Source organism: Sclerotinia sclerotiorum, genomic scaffold (assembly GCF_000146945.2).
Source record: "Sclerotinia sclerotiorum 1980 UF-70 scaffold_4 genomic scaffold, whole genome shotgun sequence".
In the NCBI taxonomy this organism is placed as follows: domain Eukaryota; kingdom Fungi; phylum Ascomycota; class Leotiomycetes; order Helotiales; family Sclerotiniaceae; genus Sclerotinia; species Sclerotinia sclerotiorum.
The window spans coordinates 1,851,719-1,876,397 of record NW_001820832.1 but is presented as its reverse complement, the minus strand read 5'-3'; the positions used below and the strand labels follow the sequence as shown (position 1 = coordinate 1,876,397).

General features: G+C 38.9%; 5 protein-coding genes across 5 annotated transcripts; 3 read left to right on the top strand and 2 right to left on the bottom strand.

Moving 5' to 3' along the window:
• Nucleotides 1-2,692: 2,692 nt before the first annotated feature.
• On the top strand, nucleotides 2,693-4,983 carry SS1G_03805 (hypothetical protein; the record flags this gene model as incomplete). The annotated part of the gene is made up of 2 exons (XM_001595666.1): nucleotides 2,693-3,701; nucleotides 3,752-4,983. 2 exons carry the CDS (start codon nucleotides 2,693-2,695, stop codon nucleotides 4,981-4,983), a joined length of 2,241 nt encoding a protein of 746 aa, XP_001595716.1.
• A 3,093-nt stretch (nucleotides 4,984-8,076) lies between these two features.
• On the bottom strand, nucleotides 8,077-8,187 carry SS1G_03804 (predicted protein; the record flags this gene model as incomplete). The annotated part of the gene is made up of 1 exon (XM_001595665.1): nucleotides 8,077-8,187. The coding sequence occupies one exon, from the start codon at nucleotides 8,185-8,187 to the stop codon at nucleotides 8,077-8,079; it is 111 nt and encodes a 36-aa protein (XP_001595715.1).
• An 8,002-nt stretch (nucleotides 8,188-16,189) lies between these two features.
• Nucleotides 16,190-17,308, top strand: SS1G_03803 (hypothetical protein; the record flags this gene model as incomplete). Its single annotated transcript, XM_001595664.1, has 1 exon — nucleotides 16,190-17,308. One exon carries the CDS (start codon nucleotides 16,190-16,192, stop codon nucleotides 17,306-17,308), a length of 1,119 nt encoding a protein of 372 aa, XP_001595714.1.
• A 1,121-nt stretch (nucleotides 17,309-18,429) lies between these two features.
• SS1G_03802 (hypothetical protein) lies at nucleotides 18,430-21,170 on the bottom strand (the record flags this gene model as incomplete). Its single annotated transcript, XM_001595663.1, has 2 exons — nucleotides 18,430-20,778; nucleotides 20,829-21,170. The coding sequence occupies 2 exons, from the start codon at nucleotides 21,168-21,170 to the stop codon at nucleotides 18,430-18,432; spliced, it is 2,691 nt and encodes an 896-aa protein (XP_001595713.1).
• Nucleotides 21,171-21,541: 371 nt separating this feature from the next.
• SS1G_03801 (hypothetical protein) lies at nucleotides 21,542-23,020 on the top strand (the record flags this gene model as incomplete). Its single annotated transcript, XM_001595662.1, has 4 exons — nucleotides 21,542-21,827; nucleotides 21,882-21,952; nucleotides 22,015-22,142; nucleotides 22,195-23,020. 4 exons carry the CDS (start codon nucleotides 21,542-21,544, stop codon nucleotides 23,018-23,020), a joined length of 1,311 nt encoding a protein of 436 aa, XP_001595712.1.
• Between the last annotated feature and the right edge of the window lie 1,659 nt (nucleotides 23,021-24,679).

The window sequence follows — 24,679 nt, the reverse complement described above, 5'->3', positions numbered from 1 at the left end:
GAGTATAGATAGATAGTACTTGGGAACCGGACATTGTCATTGGGTCAATGGAGGGGGACAGCTTTCCATTTTTCCGATAACTAACCCCAACCATCTCACAACGTGCCAGTGGATACGAGTATTAGTTCTGGCGGTCCTTAAATTATTCATTGACAAGGCTAATATATGAAAGTTTCCAAGTCGGTGGATTCGGTAACATCTCTCATTCATTCATTCATTCATTCGGTCACCAGTGGGATTATTGGATCCTCTTGACAATTGCAGTAATAACACTGCCTACCTACTACTTAGTTTCCAACCAGGAAATTCCCTAGTTGCAGCGTGTATCTAGGATGCTTGATGTAATGTAAGATATCATGAGCTTGTAAATTGTGACCCAGATGATTGAATGAGCTGGGAGAATATTGAATTTTGGAAACAGGATGAAATTGTAACCTTGGATAAGAACTGTAAAAACCATACATATCCCGCGTAAAAAGAAGGTGCTGACGCCAAACAGGTGACAATGTAATGGAGTTAATGAGAACAAAGCGTCATTTTGTTATGGCAAGAAATGAGCCTCGCAGTCATAATTATATCAAACCTCCAATAAAATTATAGTTACTGCAACGATCATTTCTCTTTTTATTGTTTCTGTAATATTTTGGTCAGAACTTGGGCCGTGGAGTTATTTAAAAATAAAATCGATGTATATCTTCAATCAATTTTTATCTTTAGATTTATCAGGAATATTAAAGTGTATTTTTTAAATCTCAACTAAGTTTACTGACTAGTGAACATATTTTTAAGTCTTCCTTCTATATCTACACCCATCCGTATTTACCAAGTAACATATAAGAAATATACTCATATCTTTGGACAATGCTTCACTCCAAATACTCACTACGCTGTTCTTACCTTTAAATTACATATTAGAGAATATACTCAGCTGGCATAACTTTGATGATGAAACTCTTGACTGCAAATAATATAGCCTTCTATAACTTAGTACTCTACTCTACTCTGCTCGACTTCCTCTCCCCTCTTCCTCTGCCTGTCCCTCTTCCCCTCCCTCTCCTCCGATCACTTCCATCTCTTCATCCCATTTTCTTCACTCAATAACATTATTCCCATTCTCACATTTCGCATTTCACATTTCACAATCTATCCATCCACCATTCATGCACTCAAGCTGAATCACCCAACCGCCGAGGATTTTCATCTTACCGAGCTAAACGCGGAACATGGTAGAAAAAGAGGCACTAAAAGGCCTTAAAAGCCACTAAAACAACCCATGACGATTTGTAGTACGGAACAGACGCTGGTCAATATATTCCCACATACCCCAACAGCCATGATATTTTAATTCTTTGCGTCCCTTCGTTACCATCCCGCTGGGTCAAAGAAATCGAAAAAGTAAAAGAATACTATTGAGAAGACGAAAAAGTGACGACCTTCAAGACTTTCACAACAAAAACAGCCGCCATTCCTATATTCTATCTATTCCTGATTAAACCTTTTTTCTATTTAAGGAATTTGACATTTTATTGATGACATACATTTATCCATTCATACATATCAATTCATCAGTCAATCAACCAATCAATCAATCAATCATCCTATACGGACAACCATCAATTCCGATAGTGAAAAGAGCGACAAGACGAAAAGCGCGGAATCTTTCATTTACCAAAAATACATCAATCCGTCTTTGCCGACAAACATCCAGTTCTCTACCGCCATTTTGTACTACCTTCAATATTCTCAAGGAACACGATCCGTGAGGCGAAATCATTCCACCATTCACCATCATAATCATTGGCGATTCGGCTGGACCAATCTATCATTCACTTCACTCAAACCCATATTTCATCGAGAAAGAAAGGAAGGGACTCCATTTCAAATACACGTGAATGAAGTGTAGTTCCATTCATTTGCTACATTTCTCTATGAAAGAGAAAGTATCGAGTATCGAAATCAAGTATCAAGTATCAGTTTAATCACTTGCGCCAATTGATTTGATTCACTCCTCTGACTTGACTCGACATTGGGCGACAATCTTGTCAAGAGAAGAACACATCCTTTTAGTCAACAATAATCGACCATCATCATTGATTTGATCTTTCAACTCTTGAGACAAGATCAAAATCCTGTTTTATACTTATTGCGATCGATATCGTTTACCGGGCACCAGACACGAAGTGAATTAATTCGACAACACAGTCAAGGTTTTGGAAATATTCATCACAATCATCAGTCCAAGATTTGGTGGTGTCTTGTCTTTACAAATCATCTGGTCCACATTTCTCAACGGATCTCAGCTCAGCAAAGGGAAACGTCGATAAGGTCACGAGTTTATTCTTACTGAGAAGTTTTCGCATCAACAGGTCGCTCGTCCCAGATTCCAAACCTTAGATTTGAAGTCTATATTCCTCGAAAAAGGAAAGGAGTATTAACGAATGGAAGGGTAACTCGACAAAGTCGACTTTTGGAGATATTTTTCTATTGGGATTAGAAAGCGCGCGTTTGCTATTTTAGGAAGGAACGTGATCTTTACTCGGATTTTATTCGAGCCCGTCATATTGGAACAATTCATTTATTAAATACTTTTAATCCCGTACGTTTAACCGCCGAAAAGAGATTTTCTCCTTTGTCTCTAAAATTTCCACTGTCGCAATAGGGTAAATCAACTTGCATGAAGGCGCCTAACACCATGACTACAGAACAAAGTCTCCTTGGACCTCAGGAGCTTGCGGATTTAGCTCGAGAAATTTTGGTGGTCAACTCAAGTAGTGACGGAGGATTAGAAAACACTCAAAATATCGTCGAAATGGCGAGTCCAGGAGGTGCAGATAAGCAAGTCGAATCACCGACTGCTAGATTTACGGCAGTAAATGGGAGGAGTCAAACTGAAATTCCGCCTTCGACCAATGGCAATGGGAATGGAAACAGCAATGGTGTGAATGGCAATGGTGTGGCAAGGAGGGGTTCTGATGAGCGATCAAATGGACAACCTCGAATCTCACCTCCAGGTCACGAGAGATTAACCATCACAACTACACAGGAGCAAGATTGGCCTTCCTCCACGAACGGAGAACGTACTACTTTACCCGATCGCCAAATGAATAATAGCCAAAACTCAAATCATTATTCAGACGAAAATTCCCACAAACGTAAAAGATCGGGTTCGATGGATCAAGGCTCATCATCAGCAAATTCATACCACAGTCATGCTCTACCAAATTCGACAAAAGCAACACCAACTACGGCGACCACCGAATCCGATGGTAACAGAGATGAAGCAACTGTCCGAGCAAAATCTCAATCTCAGGTAGACTCTAGAGATACCTATAGTTCCGATACACAGTATAGGCAATTCATATCAGCAAATGATTCGGCTCGGGAAGCGGCTCCGAATGACTTGTGGCATTCCCGACATTATGTTCAGCATCCTCAAGTTAGTTCCGATGAGCATCTTGGGGAAGTCTTACAAAGAGCATCTCAAAATTTGGATGCGCAGCAACATGAGTACGACCGTCGCACACTTTCTGGTGATGATAACAGATATGCTGATCCCCAATCTGCATATGGTCAGGAGAGACGGGAATTGTCTGCACAATCAGATCTCAAGAAGCGGAAAAGAAATTTCAGTAATCGGACTAAGACGGGTTGTATGACATGCAGAAGAAGAAAGAAGAAATGCGATGAATCTAGGCCAGAGTGTAAATTATTTGAAAACGATTTTCTTAGCTTTTACTGACTTTAGATATAGGTAACAACTGTCTCCGTGGTGGGTTCGTCTGCTCAGGATATCAACAACGAGGTCAATACCCAAAGGTCGAAATGAAACAAACTCCAATTCCATTACAATCCAAGACGGAATATGAGAGCCCTTCCTCATATACACAGCCATCACCGTATGGAAATCAACCTGGAATACCGACTCGAAGGGAACCGTTACCTGGATATCGTGGCCAGAGCTTACGTTTAGATCCTCACAGCAGAGCCATGACGGATGGTGACGATCAAGCAAGTGCGACGACTTTACCTAGTGCTTCAATCACAAGTCCAGAAAATAATAGAATAACCGCATCAAGCTATGGAATTCAACAAACGCCAACTCCTGTCAGCGCAAATAGTGCTCATCCTGATCGTTATAAGAATGAGTATTCACGCGTTGGGCCTCTTCACGATCTTTCCAGGCAAGAGCCAAGGACAGAATCAGATACTGGCACACCACATTCTGCTCGTGAACCTAGTTCTGCTCTTCCAAATCTATTAAATCACCAGATTCACCCCGATAGTCCTCATAGCAGCGCCCAAGTTGCAGCTCAATTAGCACTTTCTCACCCTGCAAGTCGACCACGAACTCAAAAAGAAGAAATGTTAGCTGGTCGTCATTACTTTCCATTTGACAAAGAACTAGTTCTTGAGCGTGAACGCTGTAATACAGCTTGCTGGCGGTTTAACAATAGCACCAATCCTAATAATGGTGTGTCACCAGAAGAACGTGCTCGTCAATTTCGAGATATTCTTCAACCACGCGATCACGTCATTTCTCCCACTCAAGCTTCACCTGCCAATCCTGTTGGCAAAGTCGGTGATAATGTGGTCGTTGAAGCTCCATTTACTTGTGATTATGGATATAATATCAGCATTGGACAAGATGTGGCGATTGGAAAGAATTGTACAATTCTCGATACTTGCGAGGTTAAGATTGGCGATCGTTGCAATATCGGACCGAATGTTAGTATCTATACCGCAACGCTACACACAGATCCCAAAAGAAGACTTGGATCTCGAGGACCAAATTTGGGAAGAAAGATTATTATTCAGGAGGATTGTTGGATTGGTGGTGGTGTAACAATCTTGCCCGGGAGGACTATTGGAAAAGGCAGTACAGTGGGAGCAGGTTCTATCGTTACAAGAGATGTTCCACCTTACACAGTAGCTTGCGGAAATCCGGCAAGAGTCATCCGTGGTCTTTACCCACCACATGAATGAATGAGCTAGTGGAATGCTCTACAGTTTCATCGTGGACGATGACCTAATGGATTTTCTTTCTCTTTTTCTTTTAATCTTTTTTTGTTCGTACCATTCCAATATATCTACGGATCGTTGGGAGTTTTACTTTGCGATTGTATGAGGGGTTAGATGAGAGACCGGAGATTTGTCTGTAATGCTCTAGTATCTTGAGTCAGCTTTTGGCGTGTGGAGAGCTGAATGGTGATTCGGAGTCTTATTATAACCTTTTCAACTCTTTTTTTTTTTTTTTTTTTGCTTGTGCTTGTTGTTCATTATGATAACATGTAGGATGATTGGATGGAGATGAACGGGAGTCTGCAGATGCGGGATTTTTGTATACATGAGCGATTTGAAATAGTGGTTAGATGATGTTTGTTGGGATAGTGGATGGTGGGATGGTGAAATGGAAAAGTATATCATATAACCTTTATCTTATATCATATTACAATATCATATTTTATTCATTTATAAAGTAGTGAATGTTTTTCAATGTTACACCTGTTGCGATAGAATGTCATATGACCATGAAAACACGTGATGGAACGGTGAGGAACGGACGTTCCTAGGAACAATCAGGAACGCCCGCTCCTAGGAGCAACGGCTCCTGACTAGCCATCGGCACAAAGGTCTATATAATCAAGATGGATTTCCTTTATATAGACCTTCGTGTTCTGAAAGTCGATCGACTCTTGAAGGGCCGATCGATTCTCAGGGAGTCGGTCGGCTTTCGGATCAGGTGACACTTATCACATGATCCTGCTAACTAATTGGTTACCTGATGCGGGTGTCACGAATCGCGACAATTATAACACAATAAAAGCAAGTACGGAGGTTTGGGCCGCTGTTTCCGGGGGGTCCTTATCGATAAGGAATCCTAGGACAAGTGTCCTAGGATAAAATATGTCCCAGGATAATAATTATCCTAGGACAAAACGATTAGGCAACCATGTAGGCTTAGGACGTTATTCGTCCTAGGATAAAGTGTCCTAGGATAATATGTGTCCCAGGACAATTATCCTAGGAGCTATATTATCCCAGGATAAGAATCGTCCCAGGATTAGTGTCCTGAGGCCTTTAAGGGATCACGTGATGGATAGACTGGATAGCCTAGTCTATCCAGGCTATCCAATGGTATTCAGAAGTATATAGTTAGAATAGTTCCATAGTTTAAGAGCTTCGTGCTCAACTTAGTTATCAATTAGTTTACCTACATTCTACTTGATCTAGTAACGACTTCACTTCCAAGTGAATACCAGTGATAAAGCCTTAACCCATAACTACCAACCAGACGAAACCTTAGGCAGCCGCTGCCTCCAGTACAGTATCGTTACAAGCACTTCCACATGATCTAGACGGCAAACCTCGTAATATAAATAAAATTATAAAAAATCTGAAATTTTCAGAATTTATTATCATATAAATAATAAATCTGTAATTAAAGTTTCAAAGAATTATATTTATAAATAAAAAAAATTATAAAAATTGATTTTTGTTATTTTTGATAAAGAAAAATAATTGGAATTAGAGGTAATGTGACCAAAAGGGTGTTTATAGACCAGCAATTGTATTTAACTTAGAATCTACAGGTGAAGAGCACCTGTAGATGGGGATAGCTACTCTATATATACACAAATGAATGGCCTAGCCGCAATGGCTAGGCAAAAAGAAGTCGTATTTATTCCTCCAATGATCTTACTTTACCGATAACCATTGATACCTAGTACTTGTCCGGATCTGATCCTCAGGTCACCTAAATCGCATACTAATCTCGAGTAATCGTATCATGTGTGGACATGGTTAATGTACCTGAGGTTTCTTATATAATAAAGGTGGGAGGAAAGCAGGGATTTCCGTCACAGGTAACTAGAAAGTAGGGTATTAGATTTAACAGACGAAATTTTTCCATCTAGTTATCATCTTTAATCTTTATTTTTTCCCAATATCAAATCTTTAAATCCCTATCAGATGATTCTTTCTCTTTCTCTCTGTCATCTTTTATATCTTTAATAATATACTGGTTTTAATATAATGCCTTCAAGAAATTATTCACAGTAGACAGAAGTCATGACAGGGCCAATCTAATACCAGCGGTGAAATCTATTTGCATTAGTAAATGTTCTCGCGATTGCTTGATTGGGATTACTGTTATAATTTTAATACTATGGTTAAAAAAACACTTGAGTGGTACATATTTGAGCAATGGGAAATGACAAGAGGCAATAGTATGAGATGAGATGAAAATAAAGAATATAGAACATCCTCTTTTAAAATCAGCATTGAGGACCATTCCGAACCATGTATCTCACTCTTAATACAAGTGTAAACAGCAGTTAGCTTAAATCACAAATGCATATAACATCTAATGATCCTCACAAGTTCTGTTGTTCCATCTTTCCTTTTCTAGAAGGAGAAGTTTTTCATTTGTGAGAGATCTAGTTAATAGGAACACATACTAAATTTATATCAGGGAATTGAATCAAGCTTTGTTCAATTCTAAGTCTCCTATCCTTGGGCAGCTTGTTTAATTCTATATTTTTCGCCCTTTTTCTATTGATCATACAGAATAAAAATTGTTGAATTTACCCACCTCATTCCATTTATGTCTATCTCCTAACCGATCCATCATAAATTGTTGACCTCCTGGGATCTTGGCAGCATATGCATGTATATTGCATGATGCATATAAGGAGCAAACAAAACTCAACTTTTAATTTATTCTTTCCTTTTTGGTATATTGTTTGTTTGCTTTCAATATTTTGATTTCAAAGCACTTTAATTCCGAAGGCCGAATACCTAACCTTTTCCTTCATTTTTTGAATATATACTCGCTGTGTGAACGAAGTGAATGACTTCAATTCAATTACTACTGTAATAAAGAACTAAGCGAACGCGAAAGAGACTAGCTCTTTTAGTAAGTCTATATAAGACTTACTACTTTCAATATGTAGCTAGCTCTTTAGACAGAATACAATTAGACATACAGGACCTACGTAATCCGTGGGTGCTACGTCTTCCGTATCCTTCTCGTACCAACACTCGCAGCTTAACTGCTTAGCTAGAGAATCAATCAATTCAATCTGATGCTCTTTCTGGTCTCAAGAAACCCAACATAAATAGCTTGGCCTCACTCTTTCCATCTTCCTTCCACTCTTCCTCTCTTTTACCGTACTTCAATTCATACATTTAATGAGTATATGCTCACTTTTCTATCCAAACACAGCTCCCAAGAAATATTGATAATAAGAGCCAAAAGAAACTCCAAAGGCACTGGGCCAAACTGACCAGTTGACTGCTGATATGTGTCTAGGTATGCGCTGTAGTTCTGCGGTGAATCATGACCTAGCAGATTCGGTGCACCAATTGAATTGCCTACGAAAGAGAGATCGACGGTATTATAAAGAGCATCAGTACTATTTAACACAGATTTTCAGAAAGAATTTAAGGATATAGTCTCCATAAGGATGAGAAAATCAGTCAACTCCGACCACCACTCATATTGTAGAGCTGAGATTCATGTGAACTGATCAGACCTAGTGTCTATGGCCCTCTTATATTTTCGAATAATGATTTTGAATTTTAACAATGTTTATTCATATTAAATCTTCGAGTTCTCGAAGGAGGCCAAGCCGCCAAAACCTAACTGGTTACTGAAATTCAGTGGGTAATTGAGGTTTTGCACTTAATGAATCTATTCACCATAAAGAAAACATCTGTATCCCTTTTGGATTATTCATTCCTCCTGACCTATTAAAAGCGAATTTACTAGCCGATTCACTTCAAACTGCATTTCTCAAGGGTCCACGAGATCTCTACCCTCCCCTCCACGGTCCAATCTATGTATAAAACCACTATTCCTTCCCAAGGCCCTTGCCACAAAAACTTACGACCGATGTCAATATGTCGGATTAAATGTTCTTGAAAGCATACTATTGAGATTTCGAGGAGAATAAAACTTCTATTTTCTTAGGCGATAATTAGTAGCGAGGATGAGATTGAATGTTAAGACAAATACCGGAGATAAATTGAGATAATGAAAATAAAAAGACTTCGATACAGAAGACAACAATGCCGGTCACCGACACAATTCAGATGATAATGATGAAATGAAAATTCAAAGTAATAACAATATTTATGTAATACACTTCTTTAATCAACTTTGGCTCTTGTCATAACAGAATATAACACTTACTGAACCCATCAAGCATAATCCTTTCTGTACCTAGTTGAAGTCACAGACATATGAGTATAGTGATTCTGAGTTGATGAATTGTATAGTTTCGAGATCAGTGGATGATAGGAATATATATAATTAGATCTTGATTGATATCGATAATTACTGATGCTAGAATCATGGTTGTTGTTACTTTGTTAAAGCGCAAATCCTCTAATGACTCTCAAGGATTCACTTCATCTATATTTTTTTGTCACTTCAATTAACCGAATCTGCCTCTTTGATTCTTTTTATATTATATTTTCTATTTTCTATAAACCCGTCACCTTCTATTCAAAAATAACACAAACTAAAGACAGGCTGAAATGTGGCTGCAATGTCAATATCACCTCGAACTCTAAGGAGGGATTATGTCTCTCGATAGATAAATTAAACTTGGATTTGTCAATGATAGAGATGGGAAGGGGTTAATGGAAATGATAGAATAGGATAGGAGGTGAGTATATAAGCGAGAACAAAAATAAACAGGGATGATATGATATCTATTGGGTTTCTTGAGACCAGAAAGAGCATCAGATTGAATTGATTGATTCTCTAGCTAAGCAGTTAAGCTGCGAGTATATATTCAAAAAAATGAAGGAATAAGGTTAGGTATTCAGCCTTCGGAATTAAAGTGCTTTGAAATCAAAATATTGAAAGCAAACAAACAGTATACCAAAAAGGAAAGAATAAATTAAAAGTTGAGTTTTGTTTGCTCCTTATATGCATCATGCAATATATATGCATATGCTGCCAAGATCCCAGGAGGTCAACAATATCCAAAGCAAAGCAAACCAAATTAAGATTTAGTATATAAATATTCGACATCGAAATCAACATGAAGACAATAAAACCTTAAAGTATCACCATCACTATCGCAAAACTTGCAGGTAACAACTATCACCATCTATTTCTCACCACTCACCACTCACTACCTATCCAATCTCACTATCTCCCCTCTTCCGCCGCACCACAACCCCAACCTCACTTATGTACTCGAGTACCTTCACAAGCAACAATCCCGAGCCTCTTCTCTAACACAGCTCCCATGACAGAAGTACCTGCATACATTGTGATTTTGTCGAACCCCTTCTCAACTTAAGAAAATACACAAGCTTGGAGAGTGTATGTTAATCATCATAGCTTTGATTTGTTCGAAGGCATACCTTCTCTAAACGTAAAGATTAATATTGAGAATAATGTTAAATCAAACAAACATAATCACTAACTTTTCGAGAATTCGGAGTCTTATGATCCTTGATTCTGAATCAGTGATCCTCGATTCCCTTGAAGGACTTTTTCCTATTCCAAGTTCCTATTTCTCTGCTGGCCGCTCCCTCGGCCCTAAGGTTGCTCCACTTTACGATTGAGATCATTATTTACTATCTCCTCAGTAGTCAACTTGTATTGAACTTATCTAATCATCATTTTTGAGATGTGGGTAATTATAACTCCCCCTCACCCCATCCCATCTCCTACCATATAAACCATCCGAACTCCAATGCCAAAGTCTATATCTGTCCAAGAAGAAAAAAAAAGTTGAACCAATGCGTGATGTGGAATGAAAGATTAGGATATAAAAAGATGTTAAGGAGTTCTGGGGAAGTAGGGACATATAGACTTACTAAGAGGGGAAGGGAGAATGAGCAGAATAGACTGTTTTTTACTCGAGTATCGCTGTATTTATTTGATGAAATAAGATAAGAAGAAAAGAGAAAAGATAATGAAAAGAGATTTGAAAAGATAATAAATTAATATCATTAATCCATTGTTAAATTCATTATCATCATGATCTTCAATTGATCAAAACCAAAACCCAAAAATCATTCTTTGAACAGCTCAACTTGAGCTTGTGTAACAGAGATTCCAAATACGTAATAACATAACCTGAGAGATTAAAAAAACAAGTCTTTTATCTTCATTCCTGATTTTCTTGCCCTATACCACAGGCGCATTTTACTATAAAGTGAATATTATATTGGTATCCTGTACATCCCTGAGGCCATTCACAACCATACTTATCACTCAGACAGCACCTGTATTTGTAGAGACCTCTGGCGATGTTTCTAGATATCTATATAAACTCCCATTCAGCTTTGTCTTTTAACTCTATAATTACAATGGACGAAGACTGGTGGAGATTATTTCATGTATATCAATATCATTTTGTGCAAACTCTATTGTAATTTTATAAAGTATAAATAAGTGGAAAGAAGATATCTTAATAGGTAGCTTTGTATATGTTTCTACCTAGGTAAAGATAGCAAAAAAATAAAAAAGAAATTTATCTTACAATGACAACAACCACTGTATTAGAAAAACAACAATAGAAAAGCAAAAAAGTTACCACCTGATATACAAACTATTATATCTATATGCTGCATTACCTGGAATGCAAGGGGTATTATCTTTCAGATAAAAGTGTTCCAAGACAGCATAGAGGTGTCTGGTATAAGTACTAAAGAGAAAAGTGTGACCAAGTCGTCCTAGAAGAGAGTGGTTTTGGTGCCTGTGTTGATGGTAATGCAAATGTAAAGTTTTGTACGGGGGCAGTATCGAGGGATTTATATAAGTCGTTGAATAATAAATCTATTCTCGCTTCTATTAGATAAAAATAATAAAAACTAAATATTTTGAATAAAATACTTTAATAAAAGACTTCAGTAAAAAATTTTAATGAATTTTTTTAGTAAATCTTTTTTAAAAAAGATTTATTATTTTATAAAAAATAATAATAATAATAAAGAAAATATTATGTTAAAGTGAATGGTTCCTGCGTAGCACGTGCACAGGGCACTAGTCCTGTTAGGACTAGATTGAGAAGCTCTCTTACAGAGAGCTTCGCACTTCCGTAGAACTTAGAAGAGAGATTAACCTACTAGATCAATATTACCTCAGTTCTGCCCTATCAGCTTCCCACTATTCCCTGTGTGAGGTCATTCCTTTTAAAATATTATATAATAAAATAAATACTTTTTAAAAATATATAAACTTATATTCAATGTGACGGAAATCCCTGCTTTCCTCCCACCTTTATTATATAAGAAACCTCAGGTACATTAACCATGTCCACACATGATACGATTACTCGAGATTAGTATGCGATTTAGGTGACCTGAGGATCAGATCCGGACAAGTACTAGGTATCAATGGTTATCGGTAAAGTAAGATCATTGGAGGAATAAATACGACTTCTTTTTGCCTAGCCATTGCGGCTAGGCCATTCATTTGTGTGTATATAGAGTAGCTATCCCCATCTACAGGTGCTCTTCACCTGTAGATTCTAAGTTAAATACAATTGCTGGTCTATAAACACCCTTTTGGTCACATTCAATTTTAATTATAATATTTAAATAATTTACTTAATATTTTTTTAAAATTTATTATATTAATTCAATAATATCATTTATCAAAAAAAGATTGAATCTAAATTATTTAAGTTTCTTTTTTATTTATAAAAGTATTTAATTAAATTTATGCAAATTTTTTAAATATATTTCATATATAAGAAATAATTAAATATCTAAAACTTATCTAATACTTTCTTTAAGATTCCAAGTATATTTAACTATATATCAAATTTAACATACTCAGATTTATTTATCTATCTAATTAATATCTATCTATCTGTCATATAATTACTCAAGTCTCGTCTAATTATATTATATTCGTGATCATAACATTACATATGTACACGTGATATTCACACTTACTATACCATGAACCTCGAGCTCTATCTCTTCCCGTAAAATAAAACGATAAAAAAAAGCTATATACACTTTTCTATAGAGCGCCAGAATGCAGAATGGCTAGATTTACAAATTAAGATCCTACAACCGGATAGTTGTATTGCATAGCCGGTTTTTGCTTGGGTAGAGCGGCTGATGAGGATGCATCTATCGAAGAAGTCTTCCTTTGAATGTGTGGAAATTTTTGTTCTTGGTATGGTTTGAGGATGGCGTAATTACAATGTGAAGTTGTATATTTTATAGTTTAGTATAGCATAGCATGGCAGAACGTGGCATTTGTACCCAGCAAGATGAAATAAGCCATCATTTAATTCGTATTCCTTCGCGTCGTATTTCGGACATCAAATCCAATCAAATCAGATAAAATCAAATCCGATGAACTGGCAGCACGATGTGAAGAAAATTATCCTCTCGGTGGAATTACCACATTCACCACGCTCATCTAAATAATCTAATTCATCAAAGGGTGATGTGAATGAATATAATGATCTTAAAAAAGAACATCAAAGCATCGTATCTCCTAGAAATAAAGTTGCGGCTGTGTATATCCAAATCTCTTATTTTCTTTATTTTTGTTCGTTCAATGTTCATGAATAAATATACAATTGCAAGGCACCACCTGGTCTGAAAATGTATTTTTATTCTCGTAGATGATTGATATAATATACCTATACATAGTACAGTCTATATAAATCGAAATTGATGAGAAACAAGTCATCTCCTGTACAAAATCTTTTCACATCTTTTTTTGGACCCTTGATCTGATTTGATTGTATGTACTCCGACCGTAACCTTATGCATGTAGGTAGGTAGTTATCGATAGGGAATACATACGTACATACGTACATACGTACATACCTCCAGTAATCAATCAAATCAATCTTGATAACACGGACCGGACATGTGTGAAATGCACGAGGCACGAGACTGATTGAGCGAGCGAGCGAACGAACGGGTGGATTCACAACGTTGACGTTTTGATAGGGCTTGAGAATTCTTTTTCTCATACTTGTACAGACTGCAGAGTAAGCGTTACCGTTACTGTGAGCCTTCTTCTCGGAAGATTCGGGTTCAGTCAGTCAATCAGTCAGTCAATCAGTCATGAATGATGGACTCGTGGATCCTATGGAAGAAAATGAAAGAAAAAAAAAAAAAAAAAGATTGACCTGCAGGATGGGCTTGTTTTATGGATATAGATAGGTAGACTCATGAATGATCATTGGATGATGGATGTGTGATGATGCTCATTGGCGTTATGGAACCTTACGATTCATACCTACCGATAAAAAGTTCTCGACTTGGAATATCTCTTGCTCTTCCACCTTCCTTCCGCCTTCCGCTTGCTTTACTTACTCGGGGATGCAGGTACGAAAATTTTTGATATGCAACTAGCTACTAGACAGGACAGGAACGAGGTATATATGCATATGCATAGGAAAGGCTTTAGTTTGCATGCGTGATTTTATTCTTTCGTGAAATGCGTGCATAAATTTTTTTTGGGAGAGGGGGATGGTTTGTTTTCCATGACAACTCATACCGAGTACCGACCGTATCATTGAAATTTTTGAAAATCATTGCTTGGGCTGAGTGAGTGAGTGAGTGTTCTCGTTCTTTTTTCATCATGCAGGGGAAATCACAGCTGGAATTTACTACTTCTGTTCATCCCATTGCTCTGTATAGTAAGTATATGATTGGATGGAAATGATGAAACGGATGACTTTTTCGTACCTGGCTAAGCCTTCTATAGTGTGGATGAATGGATGGCTTACGCTGTAGTTGTCCATTCTATCCTATTGGAGTAAATTATCATGTCGTATCACGTACCTAGGTGTGTACGGGAGTGCCCCTCACTGCACTACTAGGAGATTTTAGAATTTTCAGGGGTCATTGCCTAATTGATTCAGGTTCTGCGGTCGGTGTAAGTACAGAGTATCTCGCTATCTGCAGAGTTATTGAACTATTTATCTGTTAATCTATTAAACTATTGATACTCAGTGAGAGAAGTAGGGTATGATCTCGCGCATTATCTTCTCGTGGTAAGTGGAGCACAGCAAGTAGATCTTTAGAGGGTCAAATGAAATCATTACGGACGGAGATCGGAAAATAGAAATACTCTGTACAGATTAAAGGAATGCTCGAAAAAAGATTCTCACTCATACGTATACTCTACGGTTTTGATATGTTTCAATGTTTGAATGTTTCATCTCATATCATGGGTATCTATTCTATTATCGACGGAGGAATAGGTATGCTAAGCCTCCTTCTTTCATTCCTAGAGGTTGATGGATGGGTTGTCAGGTTATCTGATAATCTGCAAATCATTTGAAGCTTGTGAACACTGAACACCGACACTGTTTTTCTTCATACCACCCAATTCATGGAAACTAGCATGAGAAGATAAACTAGTGAGTGAGTGCAGTGAGTGAGTGCAGCCATTTGCTACTACTACCTACTCTAGACTCATATTTGAGAAAGGTAAGGAATATGAATGAATGTCCATATTTAATTGGTTAATAATCCTTGTAGTATTTTCTCTTTTTCTAGGGTCTTTTCGTACCTGGCCGCCCTGCCAAGTAAAATTCCTCTCATCAAATCCACTTCTCACTAGTCAAACACACCCCACTATCCTAGTCAGTCCACTTTTGCGCCTTCTTCCTTGGAATTATACTAATGCTTAGCATAATTTACACAACTTTAATGAATATTATTCATAATCAGCACATCTTTTTCCAATCGATTGCCATCTCACTCCCTCCCTCCTCCCATCTTCTTCCCTCATCCTTTTTAAAGATACTCCAAATCCAAATCTTCTTTAGTACCTTTCAATCCTTCAAAGTACTACATTACACTCCTTCTTCCCTTCCTAAAGACAGCCAGCCTGCTTCACTCATTTCACTCACTGCAAGTCAGCTTGAAGCCTTTTTAAAGAATCCATCTTCCCCTCCTCAACGACTCATACACACGCATCAAACAATTCACCTCAATTCACATTCTTTACATCAGCCCTACTCACCAACGAGGAATATCGCCTTCCTCACCACCTTCCTTTTGAAGATCGATATCAATCATTGAAATTGCCAGTCATTTTCAATCTTCACACTCTAGTCATAAGTTGAACAATTTCATACTTGAGTTTTGGTTTAAGAGATTCATTCAAAGATACCCAATACACAACCACAACCATTTCACGAATTCATATCAAACAAATAAATAAATCACCCTCAATATGAAGTACACTACTGCCATTCTTTCAGGCCTCATGGCTGCTACCGCTGTAGCTCAACCCCACCTTCGTCATCAACATGTCGCCAGACACGAAAAGCGAGATATTGCTTGGGTTACCGAGACCGAAATAGTTACCGAAACGGTTGATTATACGACCACCGTTTGGGTTTCCGCTGGTCAATTACCCGCTCCCAGTACCAGCGCTCCATCTGTGACTCCTACCACTTTGGCAACTATACCAAAGTCTTCTGCTGCGGCTTCCACTTCTGTCCCAAAATCTACTGCTGCGGCTTCCACTTCTACTTCAAAGTCTACTGCAGCAGCTAGTAGCTCTACTAGAGCTGTTCTCGATCAGAAACCAAGCTCCTCAAGCTCTTCGTTTGTGGCTCCATCTTCTTCTACCTTCGTTTCTGTTGCTGTTCCATCTACGACACATACTTCCACAGTCGTTCTTCCTACTACCTCGAGTGTCGCCCCAGTCATTCCAACCACATCAAGTGTCGTACCCGTTGTTAAACCAACTACCTCGAGTGTCGTCCCAGTTGTTATTCCAACCACATCAAGTGTCGCACCCGTTGTTACTCCAACTACCTCGAGCGTTGCCCCAGTTATTCCAACTACCTCCAGTGTAGCTCCAGTCGTTATTCCAACCACTTCTAGTGTCGCGCCAGTTATTGTTCCAACTACCAGTGTCGTACCAGTTGTTATTCCATCCTCAACCGCCGCAGCTCCAGTCCCGACAACAACCTACGCATCATCCTCTTCCTCTGGGTCCTCTGGATCCTCATCTGGAGTTTGCGGTTCCGATAGTCCATGTACTGGAGATATGACTTTCTATGAAGCTGGTCTTGGAGCATGTGGAATCACAACTGATGGATCCACCTTTGCCGGTGTTGCTCTTCCAGTTGGTCTCATGGGTTCCCTCTCAAACAATAACCCATACTGTGGAAAGACAATCACCATCAAGTGTAACTCCACTGGTAAAACCACTCAAGCAACTGTCATCGATAAATGTATGGGTTGCGAGAATAACTCAATCGATCTCACAAACTTCGCATTCGATCAACTCGCTGAAGAAGCTGTTGGCCGCACTCAAGCCACTTGGTACTTCAACGATTAAATTCCTCGTCGATTTGTCTCGGTTTTCACATTTGATACTTTGGTTATTTATTACTCGGAATATCAAAGACAAAAATCTTTCTCATTCTCCTGGATATAAATATCGCCAGTTCGATATAAAGAGTAGATCTCTTTCATCTAAGGCTTTGCACATGACATCTTTTTGAAAAAGATACTTAACGAATCTCTTTGGGATATCATATCATTGGGAGGTTTTGGTTGTGGTGGTATATCCGTTGATTTAGTTTGTTTGTTGGTTTTGAGGAGAGTTTGAGGAGGATACCTATGCATGGAATGGTTGGTTAAGGATATCACATCACATCATCGCATTATCTGTTTGGCGTTCTTACCCCGTTTGGATCTTTCACATTTACATGATCTTGCGCTTTGATTTCGAATCGAAGCACATGCATTTCAAGATACCAACCATATCTTATTGGGATATGGAATGGCAGGAATAGTCAAAAGATAAAAACCCATATGATTGGAGGGAGCAGGGGGGGGGGGTTTCACCAAAAAGAAATATGAATGAAAAGTTACATGGAGATGGAGAGATTGCACAGAGACAAAATGAAACAAAATGATATGAAAATAACTTCTTGTACATACATATACCCACCACTTTAGATTTTAGTGTTTTGATTGAACACGAAATTCTTATGATTTTTATAGATGTTTCGTGTATTTTGTGATGATTGATAAATGGGTGATTTGAGTAGGTCTTTAATGTTTGAGTTGAGTTGAGTTGAATGATTGTACATCCTCCATCTTTATTCATAGATCCCTAAACACCTTTTCTTCCTTCATTAAACATAATAGCAACACTAGGTTCTTTATACTCTTAATTATCAAATCTTATAATCTTATAATAATGATAGTAATAATAATAATAATAAATATCAAATACTAAATTGTGAATAAATAATTAACATAAAATATAATATAATATAATCTATTTCCGCTGTATATTTATATAAACTGATATAACTAGGTGATATATTAACTATGCTCTTACAAAAACATACTCTTCTCGAATTTCTATCCGCCTTTTCATTATCTATATTTCCGTTCCAGTGGTTCCTTCTCTTAACTATACTACATACGTGCATACATACATCCATCCTATCGATTCAAACTCAACAACCCCTCAATATACCTCTTAGTATCAAGTCCTAAGCCCGCGGCTCCCCATCCTGCATCCCCTCCTCCACTTCCGCCTCCTGGACTACCTATCCAACTCCCCGCATATCCATATCCATATCCATATCCATAACTCCTTCCTTGTCCAGTTTCCACATAGTCACTTGCCCTTCTAATTAGAAAGATCTCTTTATCTCTACTCCTTTCCACTCCCCCAGGTCCAGCTCTATCATCTAAAAACGGATGTGCAGGCCCGCTGACACCCGTCCCACCTGTTTGTGCCATACTAGTTGCACCACTCCTCCCATCTTTATCTTTTCTCCCCTTATCACTTATTTCCCCCGTGAAAGTTTTACTCGTTTGACTTTCTGCTGAATCTTCTGGTATGAGGGATGGTATGTTAACTTTTGAATTTGTATTCGGTGTTGGTTCTGGGGGTGAGGGAATGCGTGTCCAAAGAATCCAATATCCTCTTGATGTTTTAGCTGTCCGTTCTAGTGTATTTATATCAGTAGTAGTTGCGATATATGTATGGAGGATTTGAAGGTGAGTGTTCAAAGCTTCAACGCGAGACCAAGGGAGACGATTTGCTTGTTCTTGTGTTTGGACTTGTTGAGGATCGGGAATATTAGGGATATTTGAGTTAATGGTAAGAGTTTTAGGGTCCCAAAGAAGATCGTAAACAGGCGCTGTTGGGTTGCTTGTACTGGCTAAAGGAGAAATAGAAACATCGGGTTTGGGTGCGCGAAAAGATGTAGATTTGAGAAGTGGTTTGATGAGAGATTGAAGTTGTTTATGAAGAGATCGATATAGACCTTGTAATGCTAGAGAATCTGCTCGTAATTCAAAGAGAAAAATGAAGATGAAAGGTTTGCTTGCATAAGCCACTACTCTTAATTTTCTCGCTTTATTTCGATCTTGACTCTCGAATGAAGCGTTGGAAGTGCCGGTACGTTCGGAATCACTGGTGCGTCTGATTGATGAACCAAAGTCGGAATAATCAATGCTGATATCAGCTTCTTGTCGAGCATCTTCTTCGCGTTCCAATTCTACTGTCAATGTACGAAGTACAAGTCGTTCATTTTTTCCTTCGATATCTTCACCTTCGGCGTTAAGATCGGTGAGTAGGTCTATTTCAGCTTCCATATCACCCATTAGACCTACTAGATAATGCCCTCTAGAGTCATCAAATTCAACTGTTTGTACTGATCCTTCAGTTGCGTCAATCGTTCCATCGATTGGAGGAATAGGAGTGGTCGAGGCAGTCAGGGGTTTGCTTTCTTTTGCTGTAGTCCCACCTAGAGACCAATGAGTTCCGTAACCGAACTTCAAGTATTGCGAAAACCTGTTACCCTTTGATTCGCCGTCTGTAACCTCAGTGCCTTCAGTACTGGTATGACTTGCAGGATTTCTATGAGGCGGTGGACGTGGGGATTTGAATTTGGATTTGGCTCGATCACCCTTACTATCTTCTTCCATGAGTTGTCGAAGCTCGGTTGCATTAATACTCGACGACCGACTAGGTTCAGGTCCGTCATGAGAGCCATCATAAATTGGTATCTCCTTACTCAGACTAGATGTTGGTCGAGCAGCATTCTTTGCATCCTTGAGTTTTGGTTCAACTCTTGGCTTAGGCTTAGGTGGCTTCTTCGCGCGACGAGTAGAAGAAGGATTGTCAATGACCCCATAAGCATATGGACCCCATCTATAAAGATCCTCAACCCAATGTGAAATATTTCTTAGTGATTTCCTTGACAAAGCTCCAGTACCAAGGAAAATTGCACCGTCTTCTGTGGCAGGTTCATCACCAGAACCTAACCAAGGAGCAGATTGCTTCGACCTTTGATCTGTAAATCCTTTATTGGCGTCGTCTTTCAGACTTGATTGTGCATCTCCAAATCTTGAAACTATCACATCTACAAGTCCATCCATTTGTCCAACGAACCCTTCGAGAACTTCTCTTTCACCACTACCTCGTTCTTCTTCCCCAACCCCTACGCCAAGTTCTCCACATGCAGCAACTTTTATTCCACCATATAAATTATTCGCAGGATTACCATGCATAAGCACATTCCATGTCGAAAGATATGTATCCCAATATCTACCCAGGATGCTCACAAATTTGGAACGTCTTGTTCGAACAAAAAGGGCACTCATTGAAGAGGCATGATGGAGGAGGAAAGTTGAGTGCGCTCGTAAAATATCTCCAAGGAGTAATATCGCGGGTTTAACTTCTCGAGAAGAATATTCGATAGTGTCCTGTTCTTCGGCAGGTTTGCCTTTGGTAGCCGGTATCTTTTTTGTGCCTGGCAATATGGTGAGATTGATTGACTATGCACACATTAGTACAACAAAACTAACCCAAGGATGAAGTTACTAACAGCCAGTATCCACCAGCCAGATTCCAATTCATGGAGAATGATACGAGACTTCTCAGTCTCTATAGTATCCACAGATTTACCCTCAGAAAAACTCCTTCCGAATTCTACCATTCCCTGGGCAAGTCCAATCTGCCTTAACTGTTCATTCTTTTGCTCTTTCGCAAACGCACGCGCCTCTTTTGTATCCTTAGAAGCCCCTCTTTTGTGTCCATTTTGCTTGATCGAGGGGTAATAATATGCAATTTGGTTATCGAGTGTATCATCGGTAGTTCCTAAGGAAGGGTTGTAGATGGCTAGAAAGCCCAGTTGTGCTGGTACTACCTTTCGACGTTGCTCAGACATTGCATGCTGGAGATGATTAAGAAGATGAAGACGAGGATATAAATATAATGCAGATCATTTCTTGGTTCAATCCAGTCAGGGGGTCAGTTCGTGGAGTTCCCCGGGGTCGCGCTGATAGTTCGATTAACCCTGGAAGTTTGTTCATGGTGATGATGATGTAACCAAACATGGACATTTCTAACTTATGCTATTTATGCTTATGTAAGATATCGACAAGAATACATGCACGTGACGGAGAAGATTATTGTAAGAAAATTGATGGAGGTCTCATGTGAGCTCGAGAATCGTTATTTTGACAAGTTGTTTTATTTTTATTTTCAATAACTCATGTATGGAAACTTGACTTGGTGCTGACTGCACTTTCTATAATCATGGGGCTCAAGATCAGAACCTCTTTTTTTGTGCTGGGAAGGATTGTAAGCTCATCAAAGCCATTTCCAACCTATGGATTCCATTCTCGACTTTTCAGTACCAACAATACTCCAAAAACCTCGAAACCTCTGAGAATTTTATTTTGTGGTTCCGACGATTTTAGTTGCGAATCTCTTCGTTCTTTAGTGGCAGAACAACAATCGGATCCAAAAGGAATCGCTTCTATCGACGTTCTCATTCGACCAGGTAAAAGGTTCGGAAGAGGCTTGAGGGAAACTCGTGAAGGTAATGTCTAGAAATCTGAGGATCAATCTGCCCTTGCATACTGATCATTGATAGTCCCGCTGAGGGAAGTGGCCGAAGAGTTGAATCTTCCTATACATGAGAGAGATACATTCACCGGATGGGATGTAAGTTTCGACTTTTGGATATGTCTTCGCTGCCTTGAGAACTTCAACTAATCATATTCTAGTTGCCAAAACCAAATGGAGAATCAATCAACCTCATTGTAGCTGTTTCGTTTGGTCTGTTTGTACCACCACGTATCCTCAACAGTGCTGAATATGGTGGAATCAACGTTCATCCTTCCCTGTTGCCACAGTAAAATTTTCCAACATTAGGTTTCTGTACCAATGCTAACCATAATGTATAGATACCGAGGATCTGCTCCAATCCATCATGCAATTATAAACGGAGACACAATTACTGGTGTCACACTTCAAACTTTGGATCCTCATAAGTTTGACCATGGCACTATTCTCAGTCAAGAAGGTTTCCCTATTCCACAACCAAGAACAATAAATTATCAAGGCCTTTTGGACTTTGTCACACCAAAGGCCGCGGATTTGCTCGCAAAGGGTGTTAGAAATCGAGTCTTCGTAAACCCAGAGTCGGATCAAGCGATCAAGCCTGCGCCCAAGATTAGCCCTGTTGCTAGATACATTAACTGGGAAGAAGGGTTATCTGCCGACGTCGAACGGAGACACCGGGCACTTGGTAGACTTTGGTGTTATACACGTACTTGGTGGTCAGGCAAGAATAAAAAAAGGACAATCTTCCATGATTTCGAGGTTGTACCACTACCAAAACAATCTGTGGTGATCCCAGAACGGGTATATAATTTATTCCCATCGTGGGAATATTTCTGCACTCCTGTCTATGCAGATCCTACTCATCCAGGATCTATCATCATTCCAACTGTACAAAATGGAGTGGGGCTCCGAGTCAAACAAATTCTCGTAGAAGGTCAGGTGGTCGGTTCGGCCATTGATGTTGTGCATAAAGTATCGGGTTTCACCAAAGACCCAAATGATGATGCTTCTATGTTCATGTCTGTAGCATTGACGGATATATCGGAGGATGGTCAGCCAGTTCTGCGTGAAGGTAAAGGCGTTGAGTATGCAGCGAAACACCTCCTTCCAACCAAGACGTTAAAAATCAACCGGGCGCGCCTTATTGATCCCATCCCCAAGAATTGAGGGTAAATTATATAGATGTATAGTAGAATAATAAACCGAGCCAAAAGACCCAGATTCCGGTGGTATATAGCGTATCATCTCATGACTCTCAAGTAGAGGATAGTGATTTGAACTGTGTATGATATGGAGCAGGAACGAGAGACATCGGAATTCTGAAAGAAAGAGGGAATGGGTGCTCTATGCACTACAATCTGGATACAAGCTTGTCCATTTTTCCGAAAAAAGGGAGCGGCATATTCCCTATCGAATTGGTAGTCGGGATTTAAAGCGTTGGATTTATGGAATGAAGGATAACAGTCACTATATCCAGCGTGGTTCAGAGTAGTACCCGTACCGTTGTTGAGAGAATGGAGAGTAATTTGACCTTAGTCTAATAGCGGACAACAATGGAATTTCTTCGTCTGCTGAGATTATGGGAAGCAATGGCAGGCTTGTCTAGTAGGTCAAAAACGGATCTGGAATAGGCTCTTTTGCTGCAATATATAAGATGTTGGGTTTCTTGAGACCAGAAAGAGCATCAGATTGAATTGATTGATTCTCTAGCTAAGCAGTTAAGCTGCGAGTATATATTCAAAAAAAAATGAAGGAATAAGGTTAGGTATTCAGCCTTCGGAATTAAAGTGCTTTGAAATCAAAATATTGAAAGCAAACAAACAGTATACCAAAAAGGAAAGAATGAATTAAAAGTTGAGTTTTGTTTGCTCCTTATATGCATCATGCAATATATATGCATATGCTGCCAAGATCCCAGGAGGTCAACATAAGATGTTATTTTTCTATGCCTAGTAGGCGCTCGAGAAAGATTTCTTTGATTTTTGAGAGTAAAAGGAGGTAATGGCTAATTCATCTAGTATATCAAGGGTGTAATATACTCCATTGCCGGAACCGAGAATAGGTCTTTGATTTACATCTAATTGAAAGACGAGACTTTTCGTAGGATTGAAAATAGGTTGAAATTAATCTGGTACTTTCAAAGCGAAAGGTATAGGTATTTGAGAGAAGAGATTACAATCGATCGTTTTTTTTTTAGCTCCGGAGATGGAGTAGTTCCAATTACCAAGTGGAGGCGAGAATAGAGTGAAAATTGCCTGATATCTCCAAGGACGATAAGTATATGATCGGAAAGCAAACAAAGCATCTAATCCATGTCTAATAGATGCCAGGGACAAGATTTAACAAATGCTAGAAGCACAAGAGGAAACAGTCAATCCATTTGGTAGTTCCAAAACAAAATTGTTCGAATTATTGAGCAATGCAAGAAAAGAGGAAGGAATTATCTAGTACGTCCCAAAGACGATCTTGTGAATGCTGAGTAAGAAATTATAAATTAACTTGATTTTTGCTAGAGCGACGAGACCTCATGATGATAGTAGGTATTTTCCAGAAAATGCGGATCCGAGCTTATCAGAAGTACAATAACACAGTAGGAATTTTCTAAGAAGGATTCTTCTAGACGGAATTGGAGTGATCTTGCGCGTTATGTGCCATGTGAAGAGAACCTAATTTTTCGCTAAAGCCCTACTTGATACTAGATGTCTCACAAAGACCAAATCCGCACGAAGAATCACCCACGGTTCCCTCCTTAGATACCTTGGGACCGTCTTTTAGCCTTATTGGGAGCAGAAGATCGGTGTGGTTTGTCGATTGAAAAGGAGGTAG